This window comes from Clarias gariepinus, chromosome 12 (genome assembly GCF_024256425.1).
Source record: "Clarias gariepinus isolate MV-2021 ecotype Netherlands chromosome 12, CGAR_prim_01v2, whole genome shotgun sequence".
NCBI classification, from domain to species: Eukaryota; Metazoa; Chordata; class Actinopteri; order Siluriformes; family Clariidae; genus Clarias; species Clarias gariepinus.
The window spans coordinates 29,670,386-29,688,189 of NC_071111.1; the positions used below are offsets into that span (position 1 = coordinate 29,670,386).

The 17,804-nt window shown below is 37.7% G+C and overlaps 2 protein-coding genes across 2 annotated transcripts in view; both read right to left on the reverse strand.

Annotated features, from left to right (window-relative positions):
* LOC128534131 (ribonuclease inhibitor-like) overlaps positions 1 to 14,532 on the reverse strand; it is a 54,789-nt gene extending 40,257 nt beyond the window's left edge. Inside the window, exons 1-4 of the mRNA XM_053508429.1 lie at positions 14,474 to 14,532; positions 10,597 to 10,770; positions 10,391 to 10,496; positions 9,652 to 9,765 (exon numbers count right to left, since the gene is read on the reverse strand). Coding sequence (XP_053364404.1) covers positions 9,652 to 9,765; positions 10,391 to 10,496; positions 10,597 to 10,770; positions 14,474 to 14,532 — 453 coding nt within the window. The remainder of the gene's footprint in view (positions 1 to 9,651; positions 9,766 to 10,390; positions 10,497 to 10,596; positions 10,771 to 14,473) is intronic.
* Positions 13,823 to 17,804, reverse strand: part of LOC128534132 (protein NLRC3-like) — a 61,416-nt gene continuing 57,434 nt past the window's right edge. Inside the window, exon 16 of the mRNA XM_053508430.1 lies at positions 13,823 to 14,569. Within this exon, the coding sequence (XP_053364405.1) occupies positions 14,557 to 14,569 (13 nt within the window). The 3' untranslated portion in view covers positions 13,823 to 14,556. The remainder of the gene's footprint in view (positions 14,570 to 17,804) is intronic.

Here is a 17,804-nt window from a genome sequence, read left to right on the forward strand (position 1 = left end):
AGGACCCGATACTGGTAAGCTTCGCCCCCGAAAGCGACCTTAGGAACCTCCTGTGTTGTGGCAATATTTCTATATGAAGTAAGCGTCCTTGTCCCAAGTCAGTCGCTTGGTAGGACTTGAGAGCAATCACGTTGACAGTCAATATTTTGAAGCTGTATTTATTTATTTTAGATAGCGGAACAGCCCGCAAAAATCTAAAAATTGGACGTAGCCCCCCGTTCCTCTTGGGAACCAAGAAATACCGACTGTAGTAGCCTGACTCACTGTCTGGTAGGGGGAACATGTTCCATGGCCCCATTTCCCAGCAACTTCTGTCAGCAGATGCGCACTTTCCGGTTTCACGGAAGTGGAGACCACGCCGTTGAAACACGGAGGGTGATGTGAGAACTGCATCCTGTAGTTTCTCTCTACAGTGCTTAGTACCCAAGGAGATATGCTTGGCAGTAGTTTCCACGCTGCCAGTTTCTCTGAAAGGGGCAAAAGTCTCGGCGGCTTGGTTAAACGGGGGGGCAATGTTAGATGTTCGGCATCCGGAAACATGGCAGGAAAAACCGAAGAGCTAACACTTTATTGGAGACTGGTGTTGCCCGAAACACCAGTGGTGGCGAAGCAAAAACACAGACCTCCTGGGGTGCCAGGGAGAACACTTCATTCAAAAGGAATTCTGCATGTCTCTCCCCATTGGGGGGGCCACCCCCATGGTCCTGGGCACATGAACCTCAGGGCTTCTTTGTGAAGAAGACAATATGCCAGTCTGAGCTCTTTTGAGGCGGATTGCGAAGTGCAGGCACGACGCACCCCAATCTTTACGAGGGGGTGCCCGGCCCAAAAACACTCTCCTTGTGTGTTTCACGCCTTGCAAGCGTCAGACCCGGTTGAGACTGGGTGGCCGACAGTCCCGACTCCTGAGCACGGCGGGGAAGGAATTTCCGAAGGCTTGTTCATATAACTTTGCCTCATGAACCTAGTGGCGAACAAGTTAACGACATCGCCAAACAGACCGGAAGGCGAAATAGGGGCATCAAGGAGGAATGCGCGATCCTATGCTTGATGCCGCTGAGATTCAAGCCATAAGTCTCTCAGCAGGTCAGCCTGGTAGACCTGCAAAACCGTCATGGTGTGCAATGGAGCACCAACCAGACCTGCTGCCTGAAAAGCTTTTTCCTCCAGGGAAGATAAAAGTCTACACAGCTTGAAAGGAAGTATTAGCTTTTCAGGGAGGATGATGTCCCAAGAGAGAGATAGCCTGGAAGCGTCTCTTCTATCTGGGCGTCATCATATAACCCCGTGCTTCCACCTCAACTATATTTAAACAAATAAATAAAGTAGATGGCAGGAAAACACAGAATAGATACAGCTTACTCTATGAAAGGGTTAACTCATATGGAGATTGCTAAGAAAAAGGGAGAGAGCGTTGTTGAGGCTCCGCCCCCCGGGCACCCGACAGAACCTGCCGTTTAATTTTTTTTTTTTTTTTTTTTTTCTAAAGTGCTTGGGTGCTATTTTCATCTCCGCGGAGCGAGAGAGGATGTTTATCCTTGCCCATTCACAAGAAGCGCAGCGCGCGCTTGCGAGCGGACAGAGGGATTTCCCGATCCAACGAGGAAGTGAGAGATAGGAGTTTTAAATCCGTCTCTCACAGCTCTGCTGGATACACGCGTTTTAAGCCCCAGAAATGCGCCGCGGCCCGGTGCTTCTCAAGGAATGCGGGGCGCGCGCGAGCACTTTATTTGAAACAGTAAAGTGTAGAGATCGCCCTCCGATATGTGTTTATTAGACACGGAGGGATATCTCAATTAAAACTCTGCCATATCGGTGAGTTAAACACTTTCTTATTTTGCTGGTTTAAACACACACGCATACACAACAAGGTCAGTGAAGACAAAAGATCTGAGGAATGTTTCCGGTTCACTCCTATTTATAACCTGCAGGTGCATCTCATCAGATGACGTCACCCGACCGAGGTTATATAAGCCAAAATTTGGCGTGTTTGATACACACATGCTTTACAACCGGCAACATGACAAGATGTTTCCCATAGCGTTTTCACGCAGCATCGAGTGTAGCCTTTGAAAGGGAACCATGAATTCTACTGTCTACCAAAAAATCCTGAAGGAGAATGTCCGGTCATCTGTTCGTCAACTCAAGCTGAAGCGATCTTGGGTGCTGCAGCAGTACAATGACCCAAAACACACCAGCAAATCCACCTCTGAATGGCTGAAGAAAAACAAAATGAAGACTTTGGAGTGGCCTAGTCCTGACCAGAATCCTATTGAGATGTTGTGGCATGACCTTAAAAAGGCGGTTCATGCTAGAATACCCTCAAATAAAGCTAAAATACAACAATTCTGCAAGATGAGTGGGCCATAATTCCTCCAGAGCGCTGTAAAAGACTCGTTGCAAGTTATCTTGATTGCAAACGCTTGATTACAGTTATTGCTGCTAAGGGTGGCTTAAACAGTTATTAGGTTCAGGGGGCAATTACTTTTTTACACAGGGCCATGTAGGTTTGGATTTTTTTTCTCCCTAAATAATAAAAACCATTATTTAAAAACTACATTTTGTGTTTACTTGTGTTATCTTTGACTAATAGTTAACGGTTTTTGATGAGCAGAAACATTTAAGTGTGACAAACATGAAAAAGAATAAGAAATCAGGAAGGGGGCAAATAGTTTTTCACACCTCTGTATACAGTCTTTTTTTTTTCATATATAAAAAAGCATTAACAATAAATCAATCTGGCAGTCAGCATGGCGATACCTATATGGATTGCTGCATAAAAGAATCATGATACGTAACTGAATTTTTTTTTTTTTTTCTCATCTCTAATGACGTTAGTGGTTAATTTTCTGTGCAAAATTTATGCTTTAGAAACAGTTTTGTATGAGCGAAGTGTAAGAACAAACAGGTTAGAAGACTGGACTAATTAAAGAACTAAAGCATCGTTGTTTTATAATAAAGAGGAAACAAGTTAAACCCCACTGGGGGATAATAGGGCAGTGGTGGATCAAACAGTTACTGATTGGAAGGTCAGGGTTCAAGTTCAACCATCATAGCGTGAAATACACTTTTACTGCCATTATATATTTAATGCATTCTTTAGCAAAAACTAAAAATAAAATTTTATTTAATTATCAGTGGTAGGTTCCTCATCTGCCATGCGGAAGGCCTGGGTTTTCAATTCCCAGCCAAACCCCAAACCCCAGCCACTGGATGTAGTGCTGGTCTCAAGCCCGGATATAATGGGAGGGTTACGGCAGGAAGAGCATTCGGCATAAAACCTGTTCTACAACCCGAGTTCCGGAAAAGTCGGGATGGTTTTTGGATTTGAATGGAAGGAAAACTACCTTTTGGATCTCGTGGACATGCAAGTATAAATCATTCATTTAAAAATTAACATTGATGACTTTTTACAACCAGATGACTTGGTGATAATTTGCTGGTAAATAAAATGTTCCTGAATTATAAAACTCATGGAGTGCAAAAATGTCTACAATCTAAGTTCATTAGCTGCTGCAGGTTTAACTTCACAGAGAATAAAAGTTTTACAGGAGAATGAGATGAAAACAAAGGATCAGAGCTGCTGAATTTTTTTTGGCATTTTAAAAAGGATCCCATAAAAAAGTGTGGAAAAATCATAAGTGTGTCTTGTGTAACGGGTTCGTTCTTTTGCATGGGTGGCTCCACAGCCACACGGACATGAGACGAGGTCTTATGGGAAAAAGGGGTAAGTTTATTCAGGCAAAAAAGGGGTAGGAGACAGTTAAAAGGAGGGAGGAAGGGTAAAAAGGAGAGAAAAAGAGTAAAGGTGTGCACATGCAGGTCCAGCTGGCATGCGAGCACACGGTTGGCAAAAGGTAGTCGCTGGCAAAGTGGCAGACTGGAGCACGTGGAGGTGGTGAAGATGACCCCTCCCTCTGACATGAACCAAGTCCGGCCCCTCCCAGCTCTAAGCTCAAAACACAGGTTTGCTGTTTTGGTTGCGCATTAAACCCTCGCAAGACTGCGCCTCCAAATCACAAGGGGAATCCCGGTGATGCAGTGTGGTCAGCTGACCTTGTTTAAAGGGATCATGGGAAGATGTTGGGGTGGACAACGCTACATGGTGTTTAACTACGCACTTGAACGGACGCCATTTTGCCTCAAAGCTGTTTCAGACTGAACTCTTTTTGAGGAGTTTCTGAAGGAGTTTCAGCTTTACAGGTCAGACATTTTCTATCTCATTGAAACCGGTGAGGCCGACTTATTTCTCCCGCACCAATTTTATACATTAACTTACATACTGAAAATATTGTATATATTAATATATGTTGCACTACAGTGTTTTTTGTAAAATACCAATGAATTGGTTTATTGTCTGTTGTCTATTGCACTGTACAGTAAGCACACAGCAGCAAAACTGTGACGATGTCCAGCAGACACTTGAGCTACTTTTGCAATTTGTTTGTATTTACGAATGTTTGTAATTTGCCGTTTGTATCTGTGAAAATTCCTAACTCAGCAGTCGGGGACTTGCTCTACTAGGATGAATGACAGGATACAAAAAAAGTGCAAAGGATCCATAAAATAATAATAATAATAATAATAATAATAATAACCCTCATGTCTGTTTTAAACCACTTGGTGACTAATGATAAATAAGAGTTTTCATGAGACCTTGAGCTCCTTTTAACTCACCAGTGTGGACTGAGTTCTCTGGGTGAGATTTGAACGTATTTATGTAATTATTTTAATTTATATCAGTTTGCTATAACATACAGTAATGAACACGCACTGTGATCCCCATGTGTTACTGGGTGAATGTATTTGAGTCAGTGAGTGGAAGAAAAAACTCCGTAGATGTGATAACCTGGTGATTCAGTACATTCAGGTCATCAGCTGACTTCATTTTATTGCTCCATAACGTTGCTGAGTCTAGACCTGAGCGACTGAAACAACCCCAGATCATAACACTGTCTCCAGAGGCTTGTACTGTGGACACTATACATGACTTGCATTAGTACACGTCGTTGACGGGTAAAGAGTTTGTAAAAATAGTTTAAAAGGTTGAAGCTAAAAATAATCAGCTTTAATGTAATCAGTGATATTATTTCAGGTTGCAGCCCATGTACACTACCGCTCTAAGTTTGGGAGTTTCTAATTTCATGGCCGGTCCTGATGTTTATTTCTTTCTACATTGTAAAACAATACTGAAGGCGTTTATCCAAATTACACAATAATCTCCTTTAAACAGTTGATATTAAGATGTTTATCTGCTACTTCTGCTCTATAAAGCTTCATAACGGCTCTAATCTGAGGTGCTGGTTGTTAATTGGTGATTTCTGAGGCTGGTGACTCTAAATGAACTTCTCTGCAGCAGAGCTCAGTTTAGGTCTTGCTTTTCTGGGAAGGTCTTCATGAGAGACAGTTTCATTATGGAGCTTGATGGGTTTTACAAACGCACTCGACACAATACTGTTCTTGTAAGAACTCTTCCAGAACAGCTGACCTTCATGTCCTTAAATAACAACCGACTGGTGCAGTTACATAATTACCTAATTCCATATGCGTTATTTCGTTTAAAATCCCCAGTATTGTTAAAGAATCAAGAAAATAAATTACTAAACAAAAACAAATAAAAATTAGCAAATGACCCCAACCTTTTAAGCGGTAGTGCACGTCTGCTTGTCTTTTTGTACGACAGAACTCTCTGTCTCACTTAATTAATACAAAGAAATCAGATTCTGTAAGGTTGAGTATCTTACGCCTTGTTGTAATTCTTTTGTCGTCAGACATATAGGGTCAATCTGGATTCATCAGATCACTCAGATCAGAGATCACAAACACTGAAAGCTTTAATTTATTATTATTATTTACTATTAATGGTGTGAAATGTGATCTTACTTCAGTGTCTCCAGTTTACAGTGAGGATTCTCCAGTAGAGCAGAGAGACGCTTCACTCCTGAGTCTCCTACATCATTACAGGACAGATCCAGGTCTCTCAGGTGTGAGGGGTTTGATCTCAGAGCTGAAGTCAGAGCAGCACAGCCTTCATCTGAGACACCACACTTATACAACCTGTAGAGACACAATGACACACACTTCAACAACAGAGTTTATATTGGTTTAAGACTTACTTTAAAGATGTTGTGTTTGTAAAATGAGCTCATTATAAATAAAAACATGGGGATTTAATATCACCTGATTATTCTAACAATGTAATTAAATGATCAGAGTGTTATATTTAGTTTCTCTTATCCATTGTGCACAGATTTACTCATAATGTAGAATCAAGAAAGTAAATAGTAGTTAGAAACCTGTAAAAACAAATACTGAAATTAATGAAAGATACTATTTAAAAAGTGTAGAGCATAATAATTATAATAATAATAATAATTATTATTATTATTGCTGTTGTTGTTATTATTAATATAATAATATTAATAATAATAATCATTATTATTATTGTTATTATTATTATTATTATTATTATTATTAATAATAATAATAATAATATGAATAATAATATTAATAATAATAGCATTCATGTCTGTTTTAAACCAGAACAGTTAATAAAATAATAAAATGTTTCTGAATTATAAAACGCTCATGGAGCGTAAAAATGTCTACATATTTAGTTCATCAGGATCTTCAGGTTTAACTTTACAGAAAGTAAAAGATTTTACAGAAGAATGAGATAAAAAAAAGTGTGGAAATATTTTTACATGTTATTTTGTCCTCGTCTCTAAACCAGGTGTACATTAGCAGCGTGAGTGTTGGAGACAGGTCCCAGGTCCCCAGTGTTCATGAGAACTTTAGCTTTTTTTTGACTTACAAGTGTGGACAAACTGTAGTTCTGACATTTTTATGTACAATAATTATATCATCTGATCATACACACTAATAAGAACCTTTTAGCTTTGATTACAAAGTGTAATGTGGTGTCCAGATAAAGTGCAAAAATGATCCTCATGCTCCCTAAACCCCGCTTTTACCATCTAGTCACTCAATCTACTGGTTAAGGTGTTAGACTAATAATCAGAAGGTCTCAGGTTCAAACCCCAACACCACAAAGTTGCCACTGTTGGGCCTTTGAGCAAAGCCTTAACCATCAACTGCTCAGATGTGCATTGACATAAAAATGTAAGATGTTCTCTATAAGGCATCTGTCAAATGCCATAAATGAAAATGTAATGTAAATCTGAGTCCTGGAATATGGCCGTACCATCAGGAAGAAAAACTCCATAGATGTGATAACCTGGTCATTCAGTACATTCGGGTCATCAGCTGACTTCATTTTATTGCCCCATAACGTTACTGAGTCTAGACCTGAGTAACTGATCAACCCCAGATCATAACACTGTCCCCAGAGGCTTGTACAGTGGACACTATGCATGATGGGAGCATCGCTTCATGTGTTTCCCTTCTTACCCTGACACGATCCTAACACTATCCTGATCTTATTTAGTTCCTGCCGTATACAGTCTGTAGTATTAAACAAACAGCAGCTGTTTATGGCTGAGAATTTTAATCTTCAATCTGAGACAGAGAGAGACAGAAAGAAATGTCTGGGTAAAAGGAGAGGATTTTTATCTCTGTGCAACATTGGATGAGGTTAAAACAGCAGAAACTGAACTAAAAAAACAGAACAAAAAAAAAATCCAAAACAGCATAAAGACTATTTATTTATTTATTTATTTATTTATCTAAGATTCAGATGATATAAAATACAGTGACGTTTCCAGAAACTGGTTTTATTTCCTAACCTGGTAATCTGATATTTATTGGAACTAAAGAGAAATGTACAATTTCATTATAAAGGGAATAAATGATCAGTCTTACACGTTTTCAACATTTATCTGAAGAGATAAGTGATGTGTTAATGACTTATTTGTTGTGGACTGAGGAACACACACCAAGTCATTAGAATGTCTTTCACTTACATTCTCAACAGAATCTATCAGAATTAACACAATGATTTATTCAGTATTGACCAGAACAAATGTGTCTGTGTTTAATTAATACACAATGTGTTTATTATTATGACCTGGTGGATCATTAGACAGTTCGATTATTAATATTTTAAAATGTGATCTTACTTCAGTCTCTCCAGTTTACAGAGAGGATTCTCCAGTAGATCAGAGAAAAACTTCACTCCTGAGTCTCCTACATCATTACAGGACAGATCCAGGTCTCTCAGGTGTGAGGGGTTTGATCTCAGAGCTGAAGTCAGAGCAGCACAGCCTTCATCTGAGACACCACAATTATACAACCTGTAGATACACAATGACACACACTTCATCAACAGATTTTAATCCTGGTTTAAGACTTACTTTAAAGATGATGTGTTTGTAAAATGAGCTCATTAATTGACATGAAGATTTAATATAATTTGATTAACAAATCTAATTAACAATGTAAATAAAATATAAGATAATAAGAATTATTTTATTGCAGAATTAAAGAAGTAAAAGTCAAAATCGTGATGAAAACCAAATACTATCATAAATAAAAAATACACCACAAAACAATAGGAAACGTATTTTAAAGAAAATTAACATTCATGTCTGTTTTAAGCCAGAACACTTGGTGATCATTTGTTGGTAAATTATTTTTTCCTAAATTATTAAACACATGGAGTGCAACAATTGTTGATTTATTAGGTTCATCAGCTTCTGCAGACTTCACTTTACTGAAAATAAAAATTCTAAAGGAAAATGATATAAAAACAGAAAATCAGAGGTGCTGAGCCTTTTGTGCATTTTAAAGTGTGTCTGGTTACATATTTAAATTCAAATATTATTTGTCACATACAGTCATAAACAGTACGATATACAGTGAAATGCTTAGATGACCGCCCATGACCTTAAAATGTAAACAGTTAACAAGAGATAAATAGAACAAAATATAAAAAACTTTAAGAAAATTTATAAGAAATATAAAAAAAAAGTGCAAATGTGCATGAATGTCTGCGGTATGTGCAACTGTGCATGAGTGTCCATTACTGTGTAGTGTGCAAAAATGCAGAGTGTTTTAGTCCTGTATAATGTTTATAACTGTGAATTGTGGAATGTGCAAAGACGCAGAGATTGTTTAGTCCTCAGTAGTGATCTGGTTGAGAGACCGTATCGCCTGCGGGAAGAAGCTCCTCCTCAGTCTCTCTGTGTTGGCCTTCAGGGAGCGGAATCGCTTTCCTCACCGCAACAGAGAGAACAGTCAATTGCTGGGATGACTGAGGTCCTTTACGATCTTCCTGGCCTTGGTCCAGCACCACCTGCTGTAGATTGAGTTCAGGTCATGGAGCTCGGTGCGGATGATGCGCTCAGCTGATCGCACCACCCTCTGTAGGACTCGTCTGTCCTGCATGGTGCTGTTCCCGAACCAGGTCGTGATGTTTCCCGTCAGGATGCTCACTATGGTGCAGGAGTAGAAGATCCTGAGCAACTTAGAGGGTACTGAAGTCTCTCAAGCGACTGAGGTGGTAGAGACGCTGCCGGGCCTTTTCACCACGGTGTTGATGTGACAGGACCATGACAGGTCCGCCGTGATGTGAACACAGAGGTATTTAAAGCTGTCCACTCTCTCCACTGGGCTCTCGTTGATGACGGGGGTCTGGTAGTTTCTCTCCTACTTAGTGCTGAAGTCCACTATCAACTCCTTTGTCTTACTCACGTTTAGAAGGAGGTTGTTTCTCCGGCACCGGTTCTCCAGATTCCTAATCTCCTTCAGGTGGGCCGACTCGTTGTTGTCAGAGATCAGGCTCACCACGACGGTGTCGTCAGCAGACTAAAGTACAGCAGGGGACTTAGAACACAACCCGGGGGGGCTCCAGTGCTGAGAGTGAGGGATGAGACACGTCCACCCATCCTTACTAGCTGTGGTCTGCCAGTTGGGAAATTAGAGATCCACTGGCACAGAGATGAGTTGAGTCCCAGGTGCTCCATCTTGGTGGTGAGTGTGAAGGGAATTATGGTGTTAAATGCTGAGCTGTAGACGATGAAGGGCATTTAAACATAATTCCCCCACCTAGTGTCCAGGTGAGTGAGTGATGTGTGGAGGAGGTGAGAGATGGCATCGTCAGTTGAACGATTTGGACGGTAAGCGAACTGTAGTGGGTCAAGTGTGTCTGGTAGAGAGGAAATTATGAAGTCCTTGACCAGCCGCTCAAAGCACTTCATCACTACTGAGGAGAGGTTGAATATCTCTGTGATCACAGGTGCGCCGCTAGCATTAGCATCGCTAGCATCTTTAGCTGCAGCCTTGAACCCAGAGACATGTCCGCATTCATCATACTGGATGTTGGTGCTTTATAGTCTGTTATTGTTGATTCTGCCTAATTTAAAAAGGTGTGTGAGATTAGCACTCGTCAGTTTTACATGTTATTTTGTCCTCCTCTCTAAACCAGGTGTACATTAGCAGCGTGTGTGTTGGGAGCAGGTCCCAGGTCCCCAGTGTTCATGAGAACTACTTCTGACTCTCCAGTGTGGACTGATTTCTCTCTGTGGGGACTATGCAGTCTTTGTAACAAAATCTAACAGCATTCACACACTTTATTGAGAAGATCAGACTGTAATCAGACTTTTAATTCTAATTTATGTTCTTAAAATAGAATCTTACTTCAGTCTCTCCAGTTTACAGTGAGGATTCTCCAGTAGAACAGAGAGACACTTCACATCTGAGTCTCCTAGTTTATTCCCTGACAGATCCAGGTCTCTCAGGTCTGAGCGTTTTGATCTCAGAGCTGAATTCAGAGCAACACAGCCTTCACCTGAGACACCACAACACTCCAACCTGTAGAGACACAATGACACACACTTCATCAACAGATTATCTTGGTTTAAGACTTACTTTAAAAATGATGCTTATAAATGTAATTAAAATGATCATACTGAGTGTTATATTTAGTTTCTCTTCTCCATTGTCTATGAATTTATGATGATGCTAAATCAAGGAAGTAAAAGTTAGTAGTAAAACGAATCGTGATGAAAAACAAATAAAAAATTAACATCGATGTCTTTTTACAATCAGATGACTTGGTGATAATTTATTGGTAAATAAAATGTTCCTGAATTATAAAACTCAGAGTGTAAAAATGTCTATAAATTTAGTTCATCAGCTTCTGCAGGTTTAACTTTACAGAGAATAAAAGTTCTACAGGAGAATGAGATGAAAACAGAGGATCAGAGGTGCTGAGCTTTTTGTGGATCTGACAAAAAGTGTGTAAAAATCAGAAGTGTGTCTGGTTACATATTCATATAATAAAGTGTGTGAGATTAACACCCACAAACTTTACACATTTTGTCTTCCTTTCAAAACCAGGTGTACATTAGCAGCGTGTGTGTTGGGAGCAGGTCCCAGGTCGCCAGTGTTCATGAGAACTTGAGCTACTTTTGACTCACCAGTCTGGACTGATTTCTTTGCAGTTGTGATATTTTATGTACATTATTTTAATTGTAAACCTGCACTGTGATCTCCTCTCGTACACACACCTGTTGATCCTGTTCTCACCTTCAGCTTTGTGTTTCTGTCTGACTGAGTTTGAGTCAGTGAGATTATTTATAGGTATTCTTTATTTATAACAAAATGTTGAATAATACAAGATAATTTTTTATCTTAGTGACAAAACTATTGAGAAAAATTCAATAGACAAAAGACTATAAAAATCATACACACTATTTTGTACAATCCATTATTTCACTTAAGTGCCTTTAGCTTTGATTATGATACACAATGTGGTGTTTAGTTCATGTTTAAAAATGATTCTTTATGCTCCCAGAACCACTCTTTTAAAAGTTGAGTCCTGAAACCCAGATTATAACTTGAAGGCTTTTTTTTCTGATTAGCCTCCCTGATCTCTTAAGGCTACACAGCTGTTTAGTCCCAATCCCTAGGGTTGTCCTCACTTTGTGAGTGTGAACATGTTCTTGCTTTCACTATTAAACATAGCTGCGGGTTCTACTATTGTTTTTTATTATTTGTTTTCGCTACGGTGGTGTAGTGGTTAAGCTGAATTCAGCCTAACTGTCGCCTTGCAGGGTCTGGGTTCGATGCCCGGCCAGGGTCGATTCCCGTCTGTGTGCATGGAGTTTGCATGTTCTCCCCGTGCTTGGTGGGTTTCCTCCAGGTACTCTGGTTTCCTTGCACAGTCCAAAGATCTGCAGATTAGGCTAACTGGTGTTCCCGAATTGCCCATAGTGTGTGATTGAGTGTGTGAGTGTATGTGTGTGAGCCCTGCGAAGGATTGGCACTCTGTCCAGGGTGTACCCCGCCTCGTGCCCTATATCTCCTGAGATAGGCTCCAGGCCCCTTGTGACCCTGAATACAGGATAAAGCGGTAAAGACGATGAGTGAGTGTTTTCACCAAGTGTTTAAGTGATCTCCCAACACACTCATTCAAGATATTTTTCTGACTGCATTTATTTCTCAAATATGTTGGTTCACTACGACCCTTTTAGGTTTTAATAATGCATTGGACAGTTCTTAACCCAATTCTAGTAGTTTCAGCTCGTCCTTAGTTGTTTTCTTTGCTTGTCCAGAGTGTCACAAGGAGACGAGTTCATTTACAATCACTCTCATCAACTTATTTTCTAGACTCAGTCTGACTCCCTGTCTTCTGACTTCACATGAATTTTATATCAACACTTTACTGAAAATAAAACACCCTTTAAACATCTATATTTTATATATTCTGAAAAAATCAGTGACATTCCTTAAGATGTTAAAGATTTAAATATTTGTCAATAAATTATTATTAATATCAGTAAAGGTTTTATTTACTAATCTGGTAATCTGATATCTTGAGAGAAATATACAAATTAATGTTAAAGGGATTAACAGATCATTCTTCTACGGTTGCAACATTAATTAAAAGAGGTTTTTACTTACCCCAGTGTCTGTAGTTTGTAATGTTCATCATCCTTAAGAGCCGTGAGACGCTTCACTCCTGAGTCTCCAATGTTATTCCAGGACAGATCCAGGTCTCTCAGGTGTGAGGGGTTTGATCTCAGAGCTGAAGTCAGAGCAGCACAGCCTTCATCTGAGACACCACACCACTGCAACCTGTAGAGACACAACGACACACACTTCAACAAAAGTTTATCTTGGTTTAAGACTTACTTTAAAAATGATGAGTTTGTAAAATGAGCTTATTATTTACAATGACATGGGGATTTAATATCACCTGATTATTCTAATTAACAATGTAATTAAAATTATTAAACTGAGTGTCACAACTACAAATTGAGTTCATCAGCTTCTGCAGGTTTAACTTTACAGAGAATAAAAGTTCTGGGTCATTGACGGATGAGACTTTTTAATAGGCCAATTTTAAAATACCAAAAATATGGATATGTTTTGCCATTTTCTAAACATTTGGAATGTAGTGTACACATGCCTTTATAAAGAAAAGTAAAAAAAAAGTCATCTGGGGCGTCCGTAATATATCTTAAAATTCCCATTTTTATGTATCATTAAGACTAGTTGAACTCATATCAGTAAATAGATAAACTGATGAAGAAATATAAACTTTAGTGCCCTTTCATTTTATGAAAACCATTATTTCACAAGTTTATTCTATAATATCTCCCTCATTATCCAGTTACAATACTGATTTTTACCACAAAAGCAAAAAAACTGAATTAGCATTTATACAGATATTACACATTCAATAATAGCATACCACTGATTAATATTTGAGGCTAAACTGATGGATATTTGGTTATGAATTTAGTGTAATTATTGCCATTTGTTGGTTACCCTACATGACATATGGTCATGACATATACCACAGGTATAAAAATTTCAGTTAAAATGTACACAAAAGAGTTCAAGACGAAAGAAAATTTAACTCTTTTTATTCGAATAACATTTCAACATTTAAATATAACAAATCAGAAGGACATTAACATTTAAAATGATATAATTTTTATTGCAACACACATTAAATGCTTCAAGAACTTAAGAAGCTGAGTAAAGAATCTCTTTTTTGGAACCTTTTGGATTTATTGGACAGGGATGAACACTACTTGCATCTCAATTAACTTTTCAACATTCAAATATCACAAATAATAAGTTTCTTTTTCTGGCCCTTTTCTTTTCTCATAGTAAGGGCCATAATTCATTCTTGTAATTTGTTGTTGTGTTTATTTCATTTCAATTTGTTAGTTAAGCATTATACATTAAGTCCATTGAGTTTGTTAGTTTAAACACTTAGTATTATACTCGTAAGTTGTATTGTGACATCATTTCATAAGTTGTTCTGTGACATCATCCCACAGTTGTGTAGCTGCATGTCTATCACGCACGTTAGTTGCAAGTTGTTGTTAAGACACGGAAGGATACAGAAAGGTGTGGAGAACACAAGCTTTTGACCTTGGTACTGTGAGGTAAAGGATACAGTAAAATAAGTTGTTGTAACTGTAATCTACCGAAGCTGCAGAACACAGCAAATGACTTGTCGTGACTACAGTGGATTTATGCAAGAAACTGTAAGAACCGTTGTACTTTGATGTTGAGATACTCTGCTCTTGCTGCAGGGTCGGACTTTCTGTCCATGACGAGCAGTCTTCTCTTTGCTTGTTAATCGTGCCATCTAGGAAATAGGTAAAATAGGTTAAAACTTGTTTTAAATGACTAATACATGTATAGTCAGATAAATAGAATGTCATTGTGTAGTTTTTCTTAAATCTTTTTACATTTTTCCTGTAGGATGTTACTACAACAAAAAAATAAATGTTTATCCCTAAAAAAGGAATGGAAAATGGCTGAATTAAAAAAAAAAGATAAAATATACAAATAATTATGCTTAAACAATTAACTCTATGTATATAATTGATGTATAGGATATGAAAACTACAAATATAGGACATATATCTATCATTTAAAACACTCAGCAGTGGTCGCCCCACATGATACCCGGTCGCCCCATATGATGTTTTCAAGTTTACTCAAGTATAACAGGCTAACAGTTAGCCTCAGAAACCAAACAAGCTTCTTCTAGTGACAAAGCACTATCAAATTTATCATTAAAATATAGATTTGTGGAAAAAAAATTATAATTCACAGTTTTGGGGTGGTCGCCCCACATGATGACCAAAAGTGACTACGACATCACAGCAGTTAAAAAACAGCTTTTTCTTACTATATGAGAGAGACTGATTTACTATACAGTTGTTTCCAGGGGGTCTTCACTTGTGTCTGGCTGATGCAGTATAGCATCCTTGAGATGTTTTTTAAAATAAAGGTCCCAAAATTGTGGTTTGTTGATGGTCGCCCCGGATGAAATGGATAGAATCAACATAATTCGGACAACATTTGTTTGTATATCATGATAGAAATATATGAGCAAATGCTTTATAGTTTTGTCAATGGATGTAAAACATGTTTAAAATTATGCCAACTAGGAAAAGGGATATATTTAAGTTAATTTAAAGTGTTTTTAAACCAGTTGTCCTAACTAAAGTCAAGGCCGGACGGTCGCCCCATATAATGTTTTGGCACTTCGGATAGCAGAAAAATGATGAAAAACTTAAAAATTTGGAGAAGTTAGAGTGGTTTAGTAGGTAAAGAAGGTATAACAAGTAGATGAGAAATTTTTATGTATTTTTTTGTTTTTTCTGCAAAATAAAATTAACCCGGACAGAAAAAGGGGGCGTCACGTCATTGACACTTCTACAGGAGAATGAGATGAAAACAGAGGATCAGAGGTGCTGAGCTTTTAGTGAATTTTAAAAAGGATCTGACAAAAAGTGTGTAAAAATCAGAAGTGTGTCTGGTTACATATTCATATAATAAAGTGTGTAAGATTAACACTCATCAGTTTTGTTATTTTGTCCTCCTCTCTAAACCAGGTGTAAATTAGCACCTAATCAAAAACGACATTATTTTAATTATATCTGTATCATAAACATACAGTAGTGATGGTGCACTGTGATCTCCTTTCATACACACACCTACTGATCCTGTTCTCACCTTCAGCTCTGTGTTACTGTAGGAACGTGTTTGAGTCAGTGGGTTTATTCATAAACTTCATGACAAAATGTTAAATAATACGAAACTGTTTTAGGATCTTAGTGAAATAACTATTGAGGAAAACTGCATGGTTTTAATCCTGCTCGTCATGTCTACAGCTGCTTTCAGCGACCCTGTTTATAACAACTAGACAGAGACACTGAAAGAACATTCACTCACAGAATAAACAGATTTTTGTTTCCCCTAAAGCAGTGTTTCCCACATCAAGTATACAGTGCTTGTAAACTGTGCATTTGGGTTTTCTGATATGTAGAATTAAACTCATCATTACTTTTAGAAAATGTACATTTTATTACAACTGGAATGACAAAAAATGTAGAACAAAAAAAAGTGCATATTGATATATATTATGTCCTTGATATAAAATGTATGTTTGCTGACAGAGAGGGTTTTCATCACGGGTCACTTTATTTAAGACTGTATAGTTAATGTATGCATTCTTCTTCTTATTATTATTATTATAATTATTATTATTATGGTAACACGTGATCTTATAAATCTGTTCCATTTCTTGCCTATATAATCCTTTTTAAATTTCTTGCTTAGTCGTGTGTGTATAGTTAGTTAAAATTAAATTTACATTGAGTTCTTTGTATTGAAGATTATATTGTGCTGAAAAAATGTCACTCTATATTGCACAATCCTGACTCATATACAGTATATTTATTAAAACATAATGCAAAGAATGGTTAAAAATACTTTGGGGTTTCAGGGCTAGGGCTCTCTGACAAACAGTGCCATCTACACTAAAGACTGTTTAGTATTTTTATATACTTCATCATATATGGGGAGGGTTAGTAGGTTGGATCTCTGAAATGTGAAATTAATAGAAAATAAAATAAATCTACATATTGTGTTAAATGTCATATATATTTGTTGTTAGTTGTGTATAATAGACCACTTTTGTGCTGCAGGTAACACGGCCCCACTGGCTACGACCACAGGTATATCTCACACCCGTGGGAAAATTATTTTAACTTACTGCCTTAATAAAGTGCCCAGGGAAGTTTCACTTTTAATCAACCATGTGTTTAATGAAGAGATGTAGATATGTAGGTTGCTGATGACTAAACTCCATTACAAAATTGCTTTTCATCAGCAACCTACATATCTACATCTCTTCTACAAGATTGAAATCTTGTAAAAAGATTTCAATTTGAAATCTAGCTGCTTTATTTAAAAAATCCAACCACCAGTCACATCATACAGTCCACCCAGGGGTCCCTAGTTGATCACCACGGCTAACCTTTTACACATGTGTACATCTTAATAATTCATTTATTAAAATTAAACTGTCAAACTGACACTTACTTTACATTACATTACATGTACGAATATCATTACAATATACAGAATATACAGAGTTTAGCAGTGTGTATCAACACTTAATATCTTTGTCAGGTTGGGTGACAATTTGTATAACTTGGGAGTTTGATTTGCCAGATTTTGTTGGTGTCTGTTATATTGTTGATCAGCTCTTTCCCTTATATCATTTCATTGATTAGTCTTAATCATCTGGATTATACACATATTTAGCATAATGAGCAAGATCACACATTCAAGATGTATACAGAAAAGAAACGTCCCTTTTTCAGGACTGTGTATTTCAACAATAATGTTGTAAAAAGCCAAATAACTTTACAGATCTTCATTGTAAAGGGTTTAAACAATGTTTTCCATGCATGTTCAATTAATCATAATCAATTAATTAACATGCACCTGTGGAATGGTCGTTAAGACCTTAACAGCTTACAGAAAGTAGGCATTTAAGGTCACAGTTCTAAAAACGCAGGACA